This window comes from Pseudophryne corroboree, chromosome 2, assembly GCF_028390025.1.
Source record: "Pseudophryne corroboree isolate aPseCor3 chromosome 2, aPseCor3.hap2, whole genome shotgun sequence".
Lineage (NCBI taxonomy): Eukaryota > Metazoa > Chordata > Amphibia > Anura > Myobatrachidae > Pseudophryne > Pseudophryne corroboree.
This window is the reverse complement of record NC_086445.1, coordinates 263,215,112-263,235,367: the sequence shown is the minus strand read 5'-3', so window position 1 is coordinate 263,235,367 and position 20,256 is coordinate 263,215,112. Positions and strand designations below refer to the sequence as shown.

The following is a 20,256-nucleotide window of genomic DNA, read 5'->3' as shown; positions in this document are numbered from 1 at the left end:
ATTCACCTTTAAAACACAGATACTTTTATATGCGGTCTGTGTGAGAAACAAGGGGGCCATGGGCAGAACACCTGGCCCCGATATCATTCCACTGACTTAAAATGACAATTTAAAAGGTAAATCATTTCATCAAATACACAAAGTTCTTCAGACCAGGCAATAGCATCTTCAGGTTCATCGGAAGAGAGCTTTTTCAGAAATGCATTTGTATATCTTTAAAAGCATACTGTGTGTACTAGAGTATTTATATCTGAAGATGAATTTGTAATCAAAAGCTTGTATTACTGTATATGTTAGAGATTTCTTTTACCTGAAACGGACTTGCACATTGTATTGAAATAAATGAAATCCTAGGAAGGATCTAGTGAAGGCTCAAATGTTATTAATATTAACCTGTGGAGTCTGACACTTGCACAGAATATAAAATGGAAAAGGAGAAAATAAAAAGATACCTGCAAAGTGCTGGGTAGCAATAGATTCAGAAATTCGTTCATCAGAAGGGAGAACCACTTCTCTGTTCTGGTGGGAGAAGGGCAAAAGGTTTAGCAAGTGGTAGGGCATCCACATCGGTATTCTGCAAAAGTTTTCTAATACATGCACTTACCTGGTCCATACTCTTCTGCTCAAAGCGCTGTACATGTGTGACTATCCCATTCCTCGGGGGGCGAAATGGACGAGCCTCCTTGTTCTCCGGGGATAACCTAGGAAAGTCCCGTAGAGGTGGTGCCTTCCCTTCTAGACGCCCTTCTAAAGGAGGATCCTTGCCATCCACCCTGAAAAGGAGCATTATGGATTTACACTGAATTTAGGACTTTGTTGACATAGACCTCTTTCTCCTTATTTAGTGGTCTTCCCTTGATACATGTGTATTGTGATGATTTTCCCTTGGACTCCTTTATCTGTGCCAATGTAACCCCACAGAATTGCAGTTCCTCAACCTGAATGATCAAATATGCAAAAAATCCTGGCGTGGTGAAAACAGATTGACCCACTATAAGCAGTATGCTGGAACTTTTAAAGTTCACGATTTTGCAGGTATACAAAATGAAAGCCATGTGGCATCACTCCATTATATGGATCCCCCACCCCTACACATCAACATGTTGGTAGATACCATGGAGACTAGATACCACCTTTCAGTCTAACGTTTGCTTTTGCTTAATTGTACCAAGGGCAACATGGTAAAGCATACTGTAGATCATGTCAGGGTTCCAAAACAGTGTTCAAGTCTCCTGAAAAGTTAATATTTTGATTAGTTCCTCAATAGGGCATAAATTCATCTACTTTTAGAGTCCTTGATAATCCCACAATAGTACATGGGGAAAACCTTCAAAGCGTAACCGGCTATGGTTATAAGATAAATCCTACAATAGACAGTATTATGAGAATCTAGTCTTCATTAAGTGCACGCGTAAGGCCGTGTTTAGGGTCATCTAACTTTGTGGAATCATGCAGGATAAATGGTTGACCTAGTCATAGAGATTGTATTAAAATATTTACTGACGTTATAGTAATTATTTTATATAAGAGAAAAACAAAAGAAAAAATAGAGTCGGCATACGGTACGGAAATCTTTTCTTTGCGTTTTATTGGTCTATGATAATTTACCTTTATTTCTAAATGCTACTCAACAGGGGAGACCTTATTAAGTTATTGTTAAGTATACATGTCATACTGTGGAGATCCGCAGTGAAACTTAGGGGTATATTCAATAAAAGTCAGATCCATTCCGACATGCAGTTGCCGGAATGGAGCCGACAACCCCTATTCAATGGATGGCGGCCAGGAGTGCAGACGGTGGCGGGCGTGAGCGAGACGGCGGCAGGGAGTAAGCTGGGCCGCGGGGAGAGCAGAGATCGGCGGCTGGCGGGGGGAGAGAGAGGTCTCCCTGCAGCGCCTCCCCCCGCCGCCGCAAACATGTCCCCCCAGCAGCCAGCTCTCCCCGCCGGCCACCAATCTCTGCTCCCCCCGCGGCCCTTTAGCACCGCATTTCTCCTCACCTCAATCCGACTTGTTTTCAAGTCGGATTGAGTTTGTCGGAAAGGGGGCCAAAACCTGTCAGATTTGGCCCCATTTCCGACAGAATTCCCGACCTGTCTGAAAAAATCAGCCCCTATTGAATAGGTCGGAACTCCTTCCGACCTATTTCTATTGGAAGCTACCCTCTTTCCGACAAGATGGCAGCTTCCGACAGTTATTGAATACAGCCCTTAGTCACACATAGTAAATGATACCCCTTTCAGACTTAAACCCGTCTAGGGCCCGTGTACTTACCCCATTCACACATGATTACTGGATCGTCACCCTTCACACAGAACCCAGGTCTCTCGGCTTACAGTTGAAGCTTCGAGATTATGTCATCTCCAAATGCTACTGTCCCCTGCCAATTAATTTATTTTAGGCACAAGCCGGGTCATCAATACCCCGGTCCAACCTGTCACACATAAGCCAGAGCACTGACTTGTAATGCAAGTCCCGGGAATAACCCTGGTCGATTGAAGGGGCACAGACACAGGATTGTCAACCCAGATCAGACTGTTGCAGAGATAAGCCGGACCCAGGTCTATGCATGTGCACCACAAAATAATGGGGTTGTGGCTTATTTCTGAAAGGAGTACTCGTGTAACTCAGAAGTATTTTTCACAATTAAACTGCTAAAGGGGCACGTTAGTAAACTTTAGTACAAAAACAGCTATATAATTAAATTTAAATTCTTCAATTGTGCCTTGTTGGGTAGAATCAATTTCATAATTCACTATATATAATATTTGTAGTCTTTAAAAAATATATATTATGTAAATATTTTTGCAAACTGACATCACTCACCGATTCAAGAGCTGTTGCATAAAGTTGTCAGCAGTCAGGGGTCTTGTAGTCTGTGTCTGATCTACAGACACAGCTGTGCGATTCTTGTCATGAGCGAGACCATTAATGTAGGCCCTTTCCTCTTGAAGAGCTTTCCGCAGATCCTCCGCTTTTTCCATCAACATGGAAATATTCAGGCTCTCTCCTTTCCCGTCCCTAGTCCGAGGGGAGCCACTTGCAGCTCTCTCCCTCTTTTCCTCTTTCACACGTCCAGTCTCAGGCCTACGGCTAAGAGCAGGGAGCTTACTTTTCTTTAAGCCAAACCAGCTTGCAATACCACTGGAATTGCGTTGCTTTGGATCAGGGGCTGGTGTACGATGTTGTTCCTGCAACCTTAACATGTTCTCTTTAATGCCCTTCATCACTTTTTCTTCAATGGCAGAGTGCAGGACACTTAGTGGAAGACTTTCTGTACCTGGTGGGCCTGCACTGCGAGGACAGGCATACTCTTGGCATGTGCCATTTTTCTTTCCTGTGCCAGCAGATTGCAACCTCTGTTTGTCCTCAGATAGTATGGGTTGACGAGGACTTGGTCTCAGCTCTTCACTTAGTGGTCGTGATACAAGAGGTTTTGCAGTTGCCTTACTTGGAGACTTAGCAGGTAGTTTTGTTGGGCTGCTATGAGGGCTACGGGGAGATTTGCTAGGGACAGTTGGTGCTCGTGGTGGATTACGTGGACCATGAGGAGAGCCTGGTGGACAGTTTGAGGTAGGCTGCCGTGTCCTAGCAGAGTCCGATTTTTGGCCATGGTACCTTGGAGGGTAACTCTCAGTGGACCCAGGCTCAGGAGTCCTTAAACTACTCACACCCAGGGATCTTTTCATAGATGGGCGAAGGTCAGGGCCATCAGTTGTCACTCTAATATTTTCTGTCCCTGCAGCTGTGATCTCAGTTTGTTGGTTATCTGTGCCCCTTAGCTTTCCTATTCTTTCTTTAAATGGGATATGTCCAGTAGACTCTGGAGGTTTTCTGGAAGTTACATGCTTTCTAATGAAAGGTGTACTCATCTGACTGTGATGGTCCGCAGAACAATTTATTTGGGAATGAACATAAATTGCAGGGGAACAACTAGATGAGCACACTGCCCCAACCTGTTTGGGAGAATCCTCCAAATCATCAACAGTTTGACTGCTGGTGGGAAGCTCTGAATTTTTAGCAGGAATATTTTCATAGTCATGTGACTTTTTGGTACAACACGGAACTCCAGGTCTTATTATTAAGTTGTTAGACCTTTCACTTTGTCCTTGCCTATTAGTGTCAGAATGTATTAAGTCAGAAGGAGAAGGTGGAGCAGTGTCTGCTTCTGGTCCAGGTAACTCCTCCGCTGCTTTTCTACCGAGACGTGGAGAGGGAAATACTTCATAATTATTGCTCCGACAAGGAATTTTGGAGGTTTGAGTGAGTTGAGGGCTGAGCCTCAGAGAGTTTGGACTCTGTAACTTATCTCCTGAGCTTGGCATCTTCAAAAACTTGAGAAATTTTGCTGGAGATGGAATTTGAGGTGTCCGTGGCTCAGACAAAGGAATAAGTGCATCATGCGGGTCAGGACAGGAGAGATTAGAAACCACTAATGAAGAGTGAGAATAATCATCTTGTAGCTCATGGGCTACACTCTTGGGGGTTAACCCACTTGTATCTCTTGGTAGGCTGGCAGGGCCATCAGGAGAAGGAGGACAAGGAGAAGCAGGGGCATCAGAGCCACTTTCTAAAACCAATTGTTTCCCTGGAGAACAAGACACAGAGTCTGCTCTCTCTGTAACTGCTGGTGTGGTCACTGAAATATTCTGAATTTCTACCATATTATGAAGATTTCTACTATAACATGTTAATGAATGAAGATGCCCAATGTGTCCCCTATTGAAACCAGTTCCATCAGAGTGGCCCTCAACAGGGCCCCTTTTATCACCTGCTCCACGGGAGCACATACAAGGTGCCAAGCCCTTTGTTAAGTCTGTTAATGGCAAATGCTGCCTAATTTCACTTGGTGGAGGAGGTGGTTCCCCAATATCCTCATCTGAAGATGAAGAACTACCCTCAGCCTGCCGTGCTGTCTGCTGTGTGTCCTCTCCTGCTCCAAAACCAAGGTGTTCTCCTCCTCCCTCCCCAGGGCTACCTGCTGGTGGCTCCCGCTGTATTGGCTTCCACTTGAGCAACTCCTCCCAGCCATTCTGGGCCAGAAGTAGGCAGGAGGCCCAAGGTTCATCTCCACCATGTTCTGGAGGAGTCAGGCCCTCACCATTCACATAGTCCAAGTTTTGCTCTGGTCTAACGCGTAAGCCATTCCCACTAGTTGATGGAAACCCCCCAAGGAACATTGGTGGAGCAGTGCAGGTTGATCCAGACTGAGATCCTGTGGCCTCTAGCCTCCGTAGGACTTCCAAGATTTGAGCCTTTTTCCTGAGGAATGGGGACATTGCATCCAGAGGCCGACACGATGTCTGGGCTCGCCCAGAGCGATGTTTTTCCTGTAAAACAAAACAAGGTTACTGCTAATTACAGAACACTTGTAACCCATAGGTAAAACACATTGCATAAGTACAAACTATATGTATATATTTTATATTTCTGTATTTTTTAGATATATAAGGGCAGATGTGCTAAGCCTTGGGGAGAGATAAAGTATCAACCAATCAGCTGCTAACTCAAACAAAGCCTGTAACATAATTTAGCACAGCACTTTATCACTCTTCGAGGCTTAGTACATCTCCCCCATATACTCCAACTCATGACATGATTTGCAAACATTTTTGGTTACTTTTGCTACACACCAGTGTTGCATCTGCTTAATAGAATAAAAAAAAAAACATTTCATGTGAAAATAAATATAAATGTTTTGTGATTGGACATGCATGTGATAAACATGTGACCTGAAATTTACATGTGGCGATAAGCACTTGACATATAACTACATTTGCATTAAGCTCCCCAGACTGCCAATTGACTTGGGACCCATAAGGCTAAGCTACTAACCCAGGAGTCCTCTAAAACTCTCCAAAATTCATAAGTCTCCTGGACACTGCAGAAGAATAGTCAATTATGACTAAAATATGCTTATGGTGTGACTTCCACAACTCATCCTACACTCTACTCTGATAAGAGGAAAGATTTATTGAAAAGTACACCTGCTTATTACCTCTCTCTGTACAGCACATTGTCCCAGTGGAAGGGAAACTGAAACCCTTTCTAGATCACCACCTTGAGGGTCAGACAGAGCCTGCAGTGGATGGAGCTGAATAGGAAGAAAAAGACAACCCATTTATTAGCCATAATAAATAAGCAAGAGCACGATTGCACAATCAGCACACACACACACACACACACACACACACACACACACACACACACACACACACACACACACACACACACACACACACACACACACACACACACACACAGGAGAGTTCTAGAGTATGTGTGTGTCCTGAGCTCTAAAATGACAGAAAATGGCTACTTGGTGCTATAAATTATCTCTCTGTATCATTAAATTGCCAAAATAGTTAACTTCATTACACAGAAATGTATATAACTTCCTAACTGATGATATGACTGTACATTTTACTCAGAAAACCTTAAGGTGTAGACAGAGTATGCAAATTGACAGTTAGGAGCTGTCTGGCTGGTGCGTTATCACTGGTTTATCACTTCCTTATGCTTTCTCCAGGTTAATACATCTGTCACACGATGAGATATATCCTTTCAATTTTGACTATATAGTCAAAACCTAAAGGAAAGTTAGTGGTAATCATAAGGTGTTAGGCAGCTTGCGATACAGATTCGATCCCGATGCGCACTCCCGCGAGGTCGTTATCGCAAGGCTAGATAGACTGTGCAGGCAAGTCAATCTTGACTATCTGGTGTACGATCTAGTATAAAGTATAGTCAAAATTGGCACTTAGTCAAAATCGTACAAAGTCAATATCGAAAGTACAGATGGTCAAAATCTGTGCTTCTGGGCCCTGGGGAAGTTCAAGGTTAATCGCATAGTCAAAATCGGGCATAGCAAGGATCACACCGTGTGTACACACCTTAAGGTTGTAAACACAAACTGTGCAGATCCCAAAATCTGTCATGCTTTCCATGGCACTTTTATGTAATCATATATTGTGTTCTCAATAACCAGAGTATGTTCTATTAATGTGTCTACATTTTGGTGACAGAGAAAGAAGGCAGTTACACAATGTAAACTGCTATTCTACCCAATAAGGAAAAAGAAAAGAAACTAGAAGAGGTGCTGTATTGCCACACATGTACGCTACATGGAAAGCACTCTGAATGCCTTGTACGTAACCTGTTTCCCATGGTTACAGTTCTTACCTCAGGGGATGAACCGGAGGAGCGCTGCAGCCTCTGATGAAAAAGGTCATTTAATGCTCTGTTCTGACGCTCAAGGTCAAACACCCTTTTTTTCAACTTAATACATTCTTCCCGGAGATCCTAGTAGAAATTACATTTTTACGATTTACAGAATGGGGAAATCAAATAGCACAACAAACTAACAGATGGGAATCTAAACAGACTTGGATAAAATTAGTATCTGTAAACAGAGTAAGGAAGAGCAGTAATTCTGCATATTCAACTGGACCTTAAAAGAGCTCAGACACTCCTAAAATTGTTAAATGAACAAATAGAAAATGAAGATTACTGAAAGCGGAACTAGTTCTGCACGTTTATGCAAAAATGCAATTAAACAAACTTGAATAAACAAGTGGCAAACTACACCATGCCACAAACATGCAAACGCAATAAAGGAACCACAAGTGTAACAATGCGAATCACAAGCACTGATTCTGATGTAAAGCTGACGTGATGGTGATATTGCTGTACACATTACACGGTCCACTGTAGTGTAACAATGGGGGTAATTCAGACCTGATCGTATCAGCAAATTTGTTAGCAGTTGGGCAAAACCATGTGCACTGCAGGTGTGGCAAATATAACATGTGCAGAGAGAGTTAGATTTGGGTGGGTTATTTTGTTTCTGTGCAGGGTAAATACTGGCTGCTTTATTTTTACACTGCAATTTAGATTTCAGTTTGAACATACCCCACCCAAATCTAGCTCTCTCTGCACGTTATATCTGCCCACCCTGCAGTGCACATGGTTTTGCCCAACTGCTAACAAATTTGCTGCTACGATCAGGTCTGAATTAGGCCCAATGTGTCGTCCACAGCATCGTCCCATCTGATGTGCAGCACGGTCATAAAATTATGTATTGGGTGGATTGTGGGTACACACTATGGGGTGAATTCAATTGTTCACGATAATTGTTTGCGAGAAGAAAAAAAACGGTCTGTTTTCACAATTTTTGTCCGTTATTGGGCAATTCAATTCCAGGCTTATTTTTTTTTTGGTGCAAAACATTACTATTTTTTGCTGCCGTGATCATGAAAACGAGTCAGTTATCAGGGATTTTTTTCCGCCTGCCTTCCAGCAGGTAAAATAATTTCCCAGATGCTGACAGCTTTTGGGGCTAATTGGATAGCCCCTGGGGGATCGATTAGCAGATGTTATGTACCCAGTTAAAGATTGGGAGGGTTATTGAAGAATGCATTGTTGGGGAATAATTATAGATCTAAGCTGGAATGGCCACTAGGTTATGAAGCCACAAAATATTTTTAGATGAGGAACAACTTTTTAACTATAATAGGCACATCCAATCAGAAGTAATATCTTGGCCTCTGCATTATTTGTAAAAAAAAAAAAAAAGAACAGTAACACTCATCAACTATGCAAAAGAGAATAGCTCAAGAGCATACGGACATACAGATGTGTCTACTACAGTTACCAAGGGGTCCACAACAGAAAACCAGCGGCCATCCAATTAACTGCATACTGATAATCAGGGAGCAATCATCTGTAGCTACAGTGAAAAAAACAAAACTAATGAAGACGTATAGTAATTAGTTAATACACCGCAGTGTGTAGTAAGGTTATTAGATACTGTATATAACCCCGATAGTAGTTTGTGACTAGGCAATCACACACAGTTGGCAAAGGAAACGTTGGTCTAATTACACTACTCAACAAATAAAAAAATAAAAAACCTGCATCTGGCATGTGAATGTGTTTTCCCCTAATTTAGTGATGCTGAATTCAGTGGAAAAATCTGATTTTCTCTATCACGTTACATTTACAGTATTAGATACCAACAAATAACAAAAGCTGTAATAGCTATAGCTGAAAAGTAGTAAGAAAATGAAAATTTTAACGAATCTCAATTAAAAAAAAAAATTCTCTTCATATTAATTTATAAAATATTAATTTAAACTACAGAAATGCTTAAAAACTGCAGAAACTAAACTTCAGAGACTCTTAACAATCTAAATTAGCTGTAATGTAATTGTTAAAAATAAATAAATAGAAATAGGATGCTGACGCTTTCCGTTTCTACAGTGTCTCATTGGTCTCTCTATAAAGGAACCAGCAGTAGTACCCCACCATTGCAGGGTCCCAGCATCCTTGGTAGTGATGCTCCATTGTAAGAATGTCTTGGTGAAAACGTTCCCCCAGTTTATCACTTACATGACCCAGGCTGTCAGGGAATAAGTCTAGATGGGAACGTAAAAAGTGAATTTTAAGTGACAGTCTACAACCCATATCCTTGTAGTTGTCCAATAGTTCAGTCACAATGGGCACATAGTTGGCCTCTTTTCTGTTTCCTAATAAACCACGCACTGCAGACTTGAAGGTGGACCAAGCAGCAGACTCACCAATTTCTACCAATTTAGCATTAAATATTTCATCCATAAGCAGTTTCCTTATTTGGGAGCCTACAAATATGCCTTCTTTAAGCTTAATTTCATAAACTTTTCCTTTAGATAACTGAAAGCCTGGCCTTCTTTATCCAGAGCTTTCACAAAATTCTTCATTAGGCCCAAATTAATATGAAGTGGAGGTAAAATGATTTCATGCGGCTCAATCATTGGAGTACACTTGATGTTTTTCTGTACAGCAGTAACATATGTTTTTCACTCTGTCCATTTCTTTGTGATATAGTGGGACAGGAGTCAGCAAGCAACATGGCATCCAGCAGTAAGCGGAGGAATCTGCCCCAGGACCAGCACATGGAGGAGAATGAGGAATGGATTCTGATGTCAGAGGATGAGGAGGGCAGGGTGTGTAACCACACAGCGCAGGCCGTAAGGAGTCTTTACGAGCACTTAATGTGATTAAATACTTTTCTAATTTAAATTTTCTTAATAACCTTAAGTGATATCAAATATCTCAATATATATCTATGCTCAAAATTACATGGAAACTGATTTACTGTAAATCATGTGTGATGCAAAATGGCTGCTGAGTATTGTTATTACTTTGCAGTTGGGCCCAGCAATATCTAATTAAACACTAAGGGGGATATCCAATTAGCTCCGATATAGCATCGGGTGCAAAAAAGGGATGTTTTACGCGATTTTTCACCAATTTATTTATTTTTCTTTACAGGCTATCCTAATAGATTGCCTGTAAAAAAAAAAAAAAGCCCTTTCTCCTGAAAACAGGGCTGTTTCCGGGGATTAGGTTTCACCTGCCTGAGGCAGACGAAACAAAATTCCAGAAAAGCTGCGGCGACCTGCAGTATTCCATGCCTGGGTCTGCACTGAAGGTGCAGCAGCCCGGGAGCCGGCACTCAGACCCGTAGCAGCACAGCAGCCCCCTCTTCCCCTGACCCCGGCGGCGGTCATGTGACTAGGGAGTCGGAGGTCAGCGCTGCACCGGGAGCTTCCAGGAGCCGGTGCAGCATCAGAAGCCCCAATAAGCCGCCGCACATGTCGGCTTATCAGGGTTAATAGGGTAGCCCGCGGTGGGACAATTAGCCCTGGTAAATTACAGGAGCTAATTGGATATCCCCCTTAGTCAACAGTACCCAGTAAGCATCTCGTTATACTTGTGAGGATTCTGTTTTATACGGTTCACATTTATTTTACAAAATGCCAAGTAGATGAATAATGATGCATATGCTTTCCGGGTAACACTGTACTGAGTGGTTATGAAACAGGGCAATGAGACAGTGAAATCACTTGCTTACCTTCTGATTTAAAAGTGCTTGAACAACGTGGTTTGCAACCTATAAAATGGAGTAGTATTATTAAAGCATTAAATAAAAGGAAACACACAGATATCAGTATTTTACATTTCCAGAGGCACTTATTATAAGACATACAGTAAAAGTATTTTTGTGGGTCTGTTTTTGCATAAATGTAGACGTTCTGTGTGCTTTCCACACCTTCAGCAGCCATAATACAAATCTCATCTGGATCAAACATATTATTACAGTTAAAATATTTTAATTTCACTTAATGTTTTTCTTTTTAGAGATTATACTGTATTGACTTTGGATAAATAAATATTCAATAACTTCGACTAAACTCAATTTTAATCTTCAGGAAAGGTCTATACATCATACGCAATGATAAAATAAACAACTTGCCAACTTAGCTTATCATATAAACTAGAAGAAGTTAGAAGTCTAAAAATCTCTCATCACTATGACGTGAGGGAATACTTATCAAACCAATAAAAAATGCAGGATAAACTTAATAGTTCAAAGATCATTATGAAAAAAGGATTTTACATGCAATTTAAGACCATGAAGATTTCAGAGTCTACATCCCCAAGTTTGTTTAAGCTGTTCTTTTAACATAACGTCATGGGACAACCTTGTGCTCGTCTCCAAAGACTTAATACACATAACTAGGCACACAGCTCTTAAGTCTTATCTACAGGATTTGAATAGCGAACGAGATTTCTGAAATTCCACATGGGTGACACAATAATTGAAGCCAGCCGTGGGCTGTGAAATATTTGCATTCTCGCAGCTGTCTGTACTGAGCTATTTCAGTGTAGTCCTCTCATGAGAGATGGACCCTCACGTTTTATAGGCAATCCATTGTAAAGATTGCCCCCTGGCTGCACTCAGTGCTGGACTTCATTGCAATGCAATACAGTATCAGTCATTTGCTTTACAAAGGAATAGGGGAAAAATCTAAGTTTGTCTACCTTCATCCTACATCAGGCCACGTGTGAGATGCTTCTATATAATATGCATGGCTGTCATATCGGGTATAGTATGATCTCCTGGCTGATAGGATGCCAGCTGTCATGATCCAGACTGCGGCATTGCGCCAGCCGTAATAACAGTAGCAAGTCCCCTCCCAGGCGCGCTGCGCTTGCCACACTTTGGGCTCGCCACGGGATTCTATTCCAACCGCCATTTTACCAAATGTCGGGATTCCGGCGTCGGGATCCTGAGCGCCGTGATACCAGCAGTCGGTATATTATCTACATCCCGTCATATCACACTGAATATTCAAACAAGCACAGTTTTCCTTCATAAAAAAAGAAAGAAAAAAAAAAGACCGATCCAGAACAAGCCACACAACAAGACTCACCTCATCGAGGCAACGCTCATATGTTTCCCGCTGGGTTTCATTGGCTTGGGCAAGAGTGGAGTTTTCAGCCTGAAACACGCGATAGTAAACATTTATAACATACAATAAGTCAGGTAAAGAGAGACCTGCGCCTGTGTTGTGAGAGAATTTAATTTGTTTAGTGAATTCCTTCTTTTCAGCGAACAGACAACATATATAAAAACTCAGAATCTACCATGTGCAGCCTTAATTTTTTGTTTTTAAGGCACATTTTAAGTTTTCATACAGGACAACGTGCAACAATGAATGCAATCAATATAGCAGCTATTAGAGTGTGATAATACAAACATTATTTAATAACACAAACAGTAAATAATGCCGCATTAGAACACAATCCAGCATGCAGCACTTATTTTAGTTCTAGGTAATGATGGCATACTACTGCATTATTAGGTTAGCACGACAAGATGCCTAGATTTCTAATACCCTCTGTCTGGATCCAGTATGTTTTACCGGTGGACGGGATGCTGACTGTCAATATCCCGACAGTGGCATCCCGCCTGCCAGAATGCCGACAGCGAGGCAGCGCTAAGAGTCCCTTTGCGAGCTCGGTGGCTCGCCACAGAACCTATTCCCACTGTATGAGTGTCGTGGACACCCACGAATGGGAATAGCCCTGGTGCAGAGGGATTCAGGCTGGTGGCTTTGTCGACTGGCGGGATTCCAGTATCCTCACAGCCGGCAAATTAAACGCATCCCCTCTGTCTATAACTACATACATAGAGAATCTCAATATTTCTTTCATTATATATTTAAAAATACGTAAGTACATTGCAGACTTTGGTGTTTTGGTCACAAGCCGACTGAAACCTTATCAGGCATTATGTGTGTTTTGTTGGTGAGATCATTTGTTGTAATTGGCTAGGATGTAACATTATCACCTAGACTTCACCACTGGGAACTCTGCTAATAATCTAAGGCTCTGTGTTCATTTTGGAAGCAAGATTACACAATAGTAGATATCAACTGAAAGCCAAGAGTCTGCAAGGCAAACCTATTCACTTAAACATTGTATATTTGTCTGTGAATACAATAGCCGGATGAGATCTGGTAATAAGATACAGACATATAGCTAATACTGAGTCTCTTTCTAATAATGTGTTTGGTGTGTCTGTTAGAAAAGAACAATAGGTATCATAGGATTTTAGTTCCAATGGGTATCCACACCTCTGTTTGTTCAGGACTGAGATACATAGGATATTATTACAACAAATGCATCCTTGAGGCATCCTTACTGCTTTAATTGATTATAGGTTTATAGGTGCTAACAAACATCCCAGTTAATAAATGTTTATATGGCCTGGCAAATGCACCTTTATTCTGTACACATTTGCAGCATTAATGACTGTATACACACATGTAATTATTATACTAATAACAGCCATATAAACACACTCTGATTTAATATCACTCCTATAACTTTAGTGCACAGTTTTTCCACACAAGTAAATTATGTCTATGTATGTTTGCTTTTAGAAATATTTTGCTAGTTTGTCTCAATATTTCTTAAACTTATTAAAAGTTATGCTTTAACAGTGCGCCATTATATGACAGCTCTTCGTTCTGTACCTTAGTAATAATGTAAATAAACAGACTCTAGTGTGACTATTTGGAACGACTGACGTAACCTTGTAAATCGGAGTGAGGCATAATCCTTAGCATAAGTGTTGGAATAACTCGCCTAAGAATTACAGGTTCCCTTTAATCTAAAGGTTTTTAATAATTTTATCTCCTGGTGTAAATATAGGCAAGCTCAGCCCTGATCCCAGCATCACTCTCACCTCAAGTTCCCGCAATCTCTCCAGAAGCTCCTGAATGACCAGTGGCTCAGACACCCCTCCACTAAGAAGCCGGATTTCTTCCTCAACCTCTGACGTCATTCTCTACAAGGCGTACACCCAAAGCTTAGTAGTGACTGACAATTGACATATGGCAAGCACAACATTAAGTGCAGATTCCAAAACAAAGGCAAGAGAGCAGCAGACATTTAATACAGTCAGAAATAGACACACATTCATTAGAACACGGACGCAAATGAAGGTCTAAGAATTCTAAAGACCAAATACTATATTATGTTTACATTTATTGGGTAGGTATTTCCTGCCATCTGCAGCCTGGCGTCTACAAACATAAAAATTGTGGGGATAGAACATGGAAACATAAAAACATACATACATATATATATATTTATATTAATCATCTATATATCTGTATCTATATAGTGATGAAAGCACTGGTAAGGTTTTACATGGGAGATATACAGTATTTGTCCCAGGTTTCTGACTTCTATGATTTCAAATACCAGGAAAATGCCTGTGATTGAAAAACGGTCTTGTTAAACGTACAGGGTTTTAACAAAAGCCAGTTAAGGGTTCCTGGGATTATGGATGGAGAGAGAAGGCGGGCTCCATCCACTAGGCCCATTTTGGGTCTTTGGGCATTCAGCCTGAGATCAGGCTAATTAGTGCTTGCACCTGTAGAGGCTAATAAAGCTGGGTCAGGACTTTACTCCGTGTCTCAGTACCTAGGAGAACAGGTAGCAGATTTATTCAGAGACACTGTGATGTACTGACCGTGAGGACTGTTCATATGCCTTTGTTGTGGTTGGGGCATTAGGTCCTGCCACATTTAGAGAGGGAATGTCTGTGTTAGTTAGTGCCCAGATAGGGTAGGATTTATTTTATATTTGTTTATATGTACTGCACAGTAAACCTTGCTAGACTGCACAAACACCCTGGACTGATGTGCTATTTTCCTGCCTGCAGTGTGTTTGGAGGTGCCCATCTACCCCAGGAGAGGGCACCCCTACCTTGATCTCCTTATAATAAACAGTACTGTGCAAAAGTTATATTAACACATTTTTCCTGCTACTTAACAGTTACATTTCTATGCCTTGTCTGTAGTGGACTGGGCTACAGGGTCTTAAAACAGGCTTGCCAACATTAACTGGGCCCGCCAGGGAGATAAAAGGAGGTGTACGCCCAGGTGGGATGTATGGTGTGCAGTGAACTGCTCCACCCCAAACCTCCCCACCTGTACTTTGTCGCAATTCAGAGTACAGTGCAGCAGGCGGCAGGGCCACAATACCTTTGGGGAAGCGGCTAGAAAGCTCCACAAAATTCTAAGTCGCACATCAATAAGACGAAAAATGGAGAAAGCAATGGTCAGTTTTAGCCCTGAAACCCCAGTGTGCTGACTAAGGGTACAAATGAGATGTTAATTTAATTCTAAAACGATAAGCAGTGGACAACAAACAACACATTGTTGGCAATTTTGAAAGTATCAACTAATGAAACAATCAACTTGCACCCATGTATCAAGCTCCAGTTTCTACCCTTGAATTTGAAACAAAAAAACTACTTACGTGCCAATAGCATACTGAAGTAATACATTTATAAATTCAATTTAAATGATCTCATCAAGTACAGCGAGAGAAGCATCTGTTTATTATTCCTAGTGCTTATAAAGCCATGTGAATCTAGTTATAGCAGACACTGTGTATGTATGATGCATATAGGATTATGGCTAGAGGAGCGCTGTTTGCACAGAAGTATCTATGTAGGTAACCTTGCCTTAGAATAATAGAATAGGAGCCCGTACATGGTGACATTAAATACACTATATATACACATACAGTATATATATATATATATACACACACACACATACATACACACACAGTATATACTGTATATATTCCACAGCTTAATCACTAATCATTAGGTTCTTGAGTATCAGTTCTTTCACAGAATGAAAGGAGAGAGTGGTGGCTGTGCTTGCCAGGAGTTCAGGGGTTTATTTACTAACCCTCGGATGGAGGCTCCTAACTGCCATGTCACAGGCTGTGGGGCAGATGTATTAACCTGGAGAAGGCATCAGGAAGTGATCCAGTGATAAGTACAAGGAGATAAATGCACCAGCCAATCAGCTCCTAACTGTTAATTTACATATTGGAGCTGATTGGCTGGTGCGTTTATCACCTTGCATTTATCACTGGTTCATCACTCCCTTATGCCACCTCCAGGTTAATACATCTGCCTCACAGGCAGAAAATGAAAAAATAAGATTTTACTCACCGGTAAATCTATTTCTCGTAGTCCGTAGTGGATGCTGGGGACTCCGTAAGGACCATGGGGAATAGACGGGCTCCGCAGGAGACTGGGCACTCTATAAGAAAGATTTGGTACTATCTGGTGTGCACTGGCTCCTCCCTCTATGCCCCTCCCCCAGACCTCAGTTAGGATACTGTGCCCGGAAGAGCTGACACAATAAGGAAGGATTTTGAATCCCGGGTAAGACTCATACCAGCCACACCAATCACACCGTATAACTCGTGATACTATACCCAGTTAACAGTATGAAATATAACAGAGCCTCTCAACAGATGGCTCAACAATAACCCTTTAGTTAGGCAATAACTATATACAAGTATTGCAGACAATCCGCACTTGGGATGGGCGCCCAGCATCCACTACGGACTACGAGAAATAGATTTACCGGTGAGTAAAATCTTATTTTCTCTGACGTCCTAGTGGATGCTGGGGACTCCGTAAGGACCATGGGGATTATACCAAAGCTCCCAAACGGGCGGGAGAGTGCGGATGACTCTGCAGCACCGAATTAGAGAACTCAAGGTCCTCCTCAGCCAGGGTATCAAATTTGTAGAATTTTTCAAACGTGTTTGCCCCTGACCAAGTTGCAGCTCGGCAAAGTTGTAAAGCCGAGACCCCTCGGGCAGCCGCCCAAGATGAGCCCACTTTCCTCGTGGAATGGGCTTTCACTGATTTAGGATGCGGCAATCCAGCCGCAGAATGCGCCAGCTGAATTGTGCTACAAATCCAGCGAGCAATAGTCTGCTTAGAAGCAGGAGCACCTATCTTGTTGGGTGCATACAGGACAAAAAGCGAGTCAGTCTTCCTGACTCCAGCCGTCCTGGAAACATAAAGTTTCAAGGCCCTGACTACATCCAGTAACTTGGAATCCTCCAAGTCCCTAGTAGCCGCAGGCACCACAACAGGTTGGTTCAAGTGAAAAGCAGATACCACCTTAGGGAGAAACTGGGGACGAGTCCTCAATTCTGCCCTATCCATATGGAAAATCAGATAAGGGCTTTTACAAGACAAAGCCAAGGCCAATAACATGACCACTTTCCACGTGAGATATTTCAGATCCACAGTTTTAAGTGGTTTAAACCAATGTGATTTTAGGAAACTCACCACATTGAGATCCCAAGGTGCCACGGGAGGCACAAAAGGGGGCTGAATATGAAGTACTCCCTTTACAAAAGTCTGAACTTCAGGCAGTGAAGCCAGTTCTTTCTGGAAGAAAATCGACAGGGCCGAAATCTGGACCTTAATGGAACCCAATTTTAGGCCCATAGTCACTCCCGACTGTAGGAAGTGCAGAAACCGACCCAGCTGAAATTCCTCTGTTGGGGCCTTCCTGGCCTCACACCACGCAACATATTTTCACCAAATACGGTGATAATGGTTCGCGGTTACTTCTTTCCTGGCTTTTATCAGCGTAAGAATGACTTCCTCCGGAATGCCCTTTTCCTTTAGGATCCGGAATTCAACCGCCATGCCGTCAAACGCAGCCGCGGTAAGTCTTGGAACAGACAGGGCCCCTGCTGTAGCAGATCCTGTCTGAGCGGTAGGGGCCATGGGTCCTCTGATATCATTTCTTGAAGTTCTGGGTACCAAGCCCTTCTTGGCCAATCCGGAACCACGAGTATCGTTCTTACTCCTCGCCTTCTTATTATCCTCAGTACCTTTGGTATGAGAGGCAGAGGAGGGAACACATAAACCGACTGGTACACCCACGGTGTCACTAGAGCGTCCACAGCTATCGCCTGAGGGTCCCTTGACCTGGCGCAATATCTCTTTAGCTTTTTGTTGAGGCGGGACGCCATCATGTCCACCTGTGGCCTTTCCCAACAGTTTACCAACAGTAGGAAGACTTCTGGATGAAGTCCCCACTCTCCCGGGTGTAGGTCGTGTCTGCTGAGGAAGTCTGCTTCCCAGTTGTCCACTCCCGGAATGAACACTGCTGACAGTGCTAAGACGTGATTTTCCGCCCATCGGAGAATCCTTGTGGCTTCTGCCATCGCCATCCTGCTTCTTGTGCCGCCCTGTCGGTTCACATGGGCGACTGCCGTGATGTTGTCTGACTGGATCAGTACCGGCTGGTTTTGAAGCAGGGGTTTTGCCTGACTTAGGGCATTGTAAATGGCCCTCAGTTCCAGAATATTTATGTGTAGGGAAGTCTCCTGACTTGACCATAGTCCTTGGAAGTTTCTTCCCTGTGTGACTGCTCCCCAGCCTCGAAGGCTGGCATCCGTGGTCACCAGGACCCAGTCCTGTATGCCGAAACTGCGGCCCTCTAGAAGATGAGCACTCTGCAGCCACCACAGTAGAGACACCCTGGTCCTTGGAGACAGGGTTATCAGTTGATGCATCTGAAGATGCGATCCCGACCACTTGTCCAAGAGGTCCCACTGGAAGGTCCTCGCATGGAACCTGCCAAATGGAATTGCTTTGTATGAAGCCACCATTTTTCCCAGGACTCGTGTGCAGTGATGCACCGATACCCGTTTTGGTTTTAGGAGGTCTCTGACTAGAGATGACAGCTCCTTGGCTTTCTCCTGCGGGAGAAACACTTTTTTCAGTTCTGTGTCCAAAATCATCCCCAGGAACAGTAAGCGAGTGGAAGGAACCAGTTGTGACTTTGGAATGTTTAGAATCCAGCCATGCTGTTGTAGCACTTCCCGAGATAGTGCTACTCCGACCAGTAACTGCTCCCTGGACCTCGCCTTTATAAGGAGATCGTCCAAGTACGGGATAATTAAAACTCCCTTTTTTCGAAGGAGTATCATCATTTCTGCCATTACTTTGGTAAACACCCTCGGTGCCGTGGACAGTCCAAACGGTAGTGTCTGGAATTGGTAATGGCAATCCTGTACCACAAATCTGAGGTACTCCTGGTGAGGAAGGTAAATGGGGACATGCAGGTAAGCATCCTTGATGTCCAGGGATACCATGTAATCCCCCTCGTCCAGGCTTGCAATAACCGCCCTGAGCGATTCCATCTTGAACTTGAATTTTGTTATGTAAGTGTTCAAGGATTTTAAATTTAAAATGGGTCTCACCGAACCGTCTGGTTTCGGTACCACAAACAGTGTGGAATAGTAGCCCCGGCCTTGTTGAAGTAGGGGTACCTTGACTATCACCTGCTGGGAATACAGCTTGTGAATGGCCTCTAGCACAGCCTCCCTGCCCGAGGGAGTCGTTGGTAAGGCCGATTTGAGGAAACGGCGGGGGGGAGGCGCCTCGAATTCCAGCTTGTACCCCTGAGATACTACTTGAAGGATCCAGGGATCCACCCGTGAGCGAGCCCACTGATCGCTGAAATTCTTGAGACGGCCCCCCACCGTACCTGGCTCCGCCTGTGGAGCCCCACTGTCATGCGGCGGATTTGGAAGAAGCGGGGGAGGACTTTTGGTCCTGGGAACCTGCTGTGTGTTGCAGCTTTTTCCCCCTTCCTCTGCCTCTAGACAGAAAGGATCCGCCTTTTCCCCGCCTGTTTTTCTGGGGTCGAAAGGACTGTACTTGGTAATACGGTGCTTTCTTAGGCTGTGAGGGGACATGGGGCAAAAATGCAGACTTCCCAGCTGTTGCTGTGGAAACAAGGTCTGAGAGACCGTCCCCGAATAACTCCTCACCCTTATAAGGCAAAACTTCCATGTGCCTTTTAGAATCTGCATCTCCTGTCCACTGCAGAGTCCATAAGCCTCTCCTAGCAGAAATGGACAATGCACTTATTCTAGATGCCAGCCGGCAGATCTCCCTCTGTGCATCTCTCATGTATAAGACTGAGTCTTTTATATGCTCTATGGTTAGCAATATAGTGTCTCTGTCTAGGGTGTCAATATTTTCCGACAGGGAATCTGACCAAGCAGCAG

The 20,256-nt window shown here is 43.1% G+C and overlaps 1 protein-coding gene across 2 annotated transcripts in view; it reads right to left on the bottom strand.

Annotated features, from left to right (window-relative positions):
• NCKAP5L (NCK associated protein 5 like) overlaps window positions 1-20,256 on the bottom strand; it is a 153,575-nt gene that overhangs the window by 9,137 nt on the left and 124,182 nt on the right. For both annotated transcript variants that reach the window (XM_063952753.1, XM_063952752.1), the window contains exons 3-10: window positions 14,078-14,179; window positions 12,258-12,326; window positions 10,895-10,933; window positions 7,183-7,302; window positions 5,999-6,094; window positions 2,827-5,330; window positions 605-773; window positions 453-519 (exon numbers count right to left, since the gene is read on the bottom strand). In XM_063952753.1, the coding sequence (XP_063808823.1) occupies window positions 453-519; window positions 605-773; window positions 2,827-5,330; window positions 5,999-6,094; window positions 7,183-7,302; window positions 10,895-10,933; window positions 12,258-12,326; window positions 14,078-14,176 (3,163 nt within the window). In that variant the 5' untranslated portion in view covers window positions 14,177-14,179. The remainder of the gene's footprint in view (window positions 1-452; window positions 520-604; window positions 774-2,826; window positions 5,331-5,998; window positions 6,095-7,182; window positions 7,303-10,894; window positions 10,934-12,257; window positions 12,327-14,077; window positions 14,180-20,256) is intronic.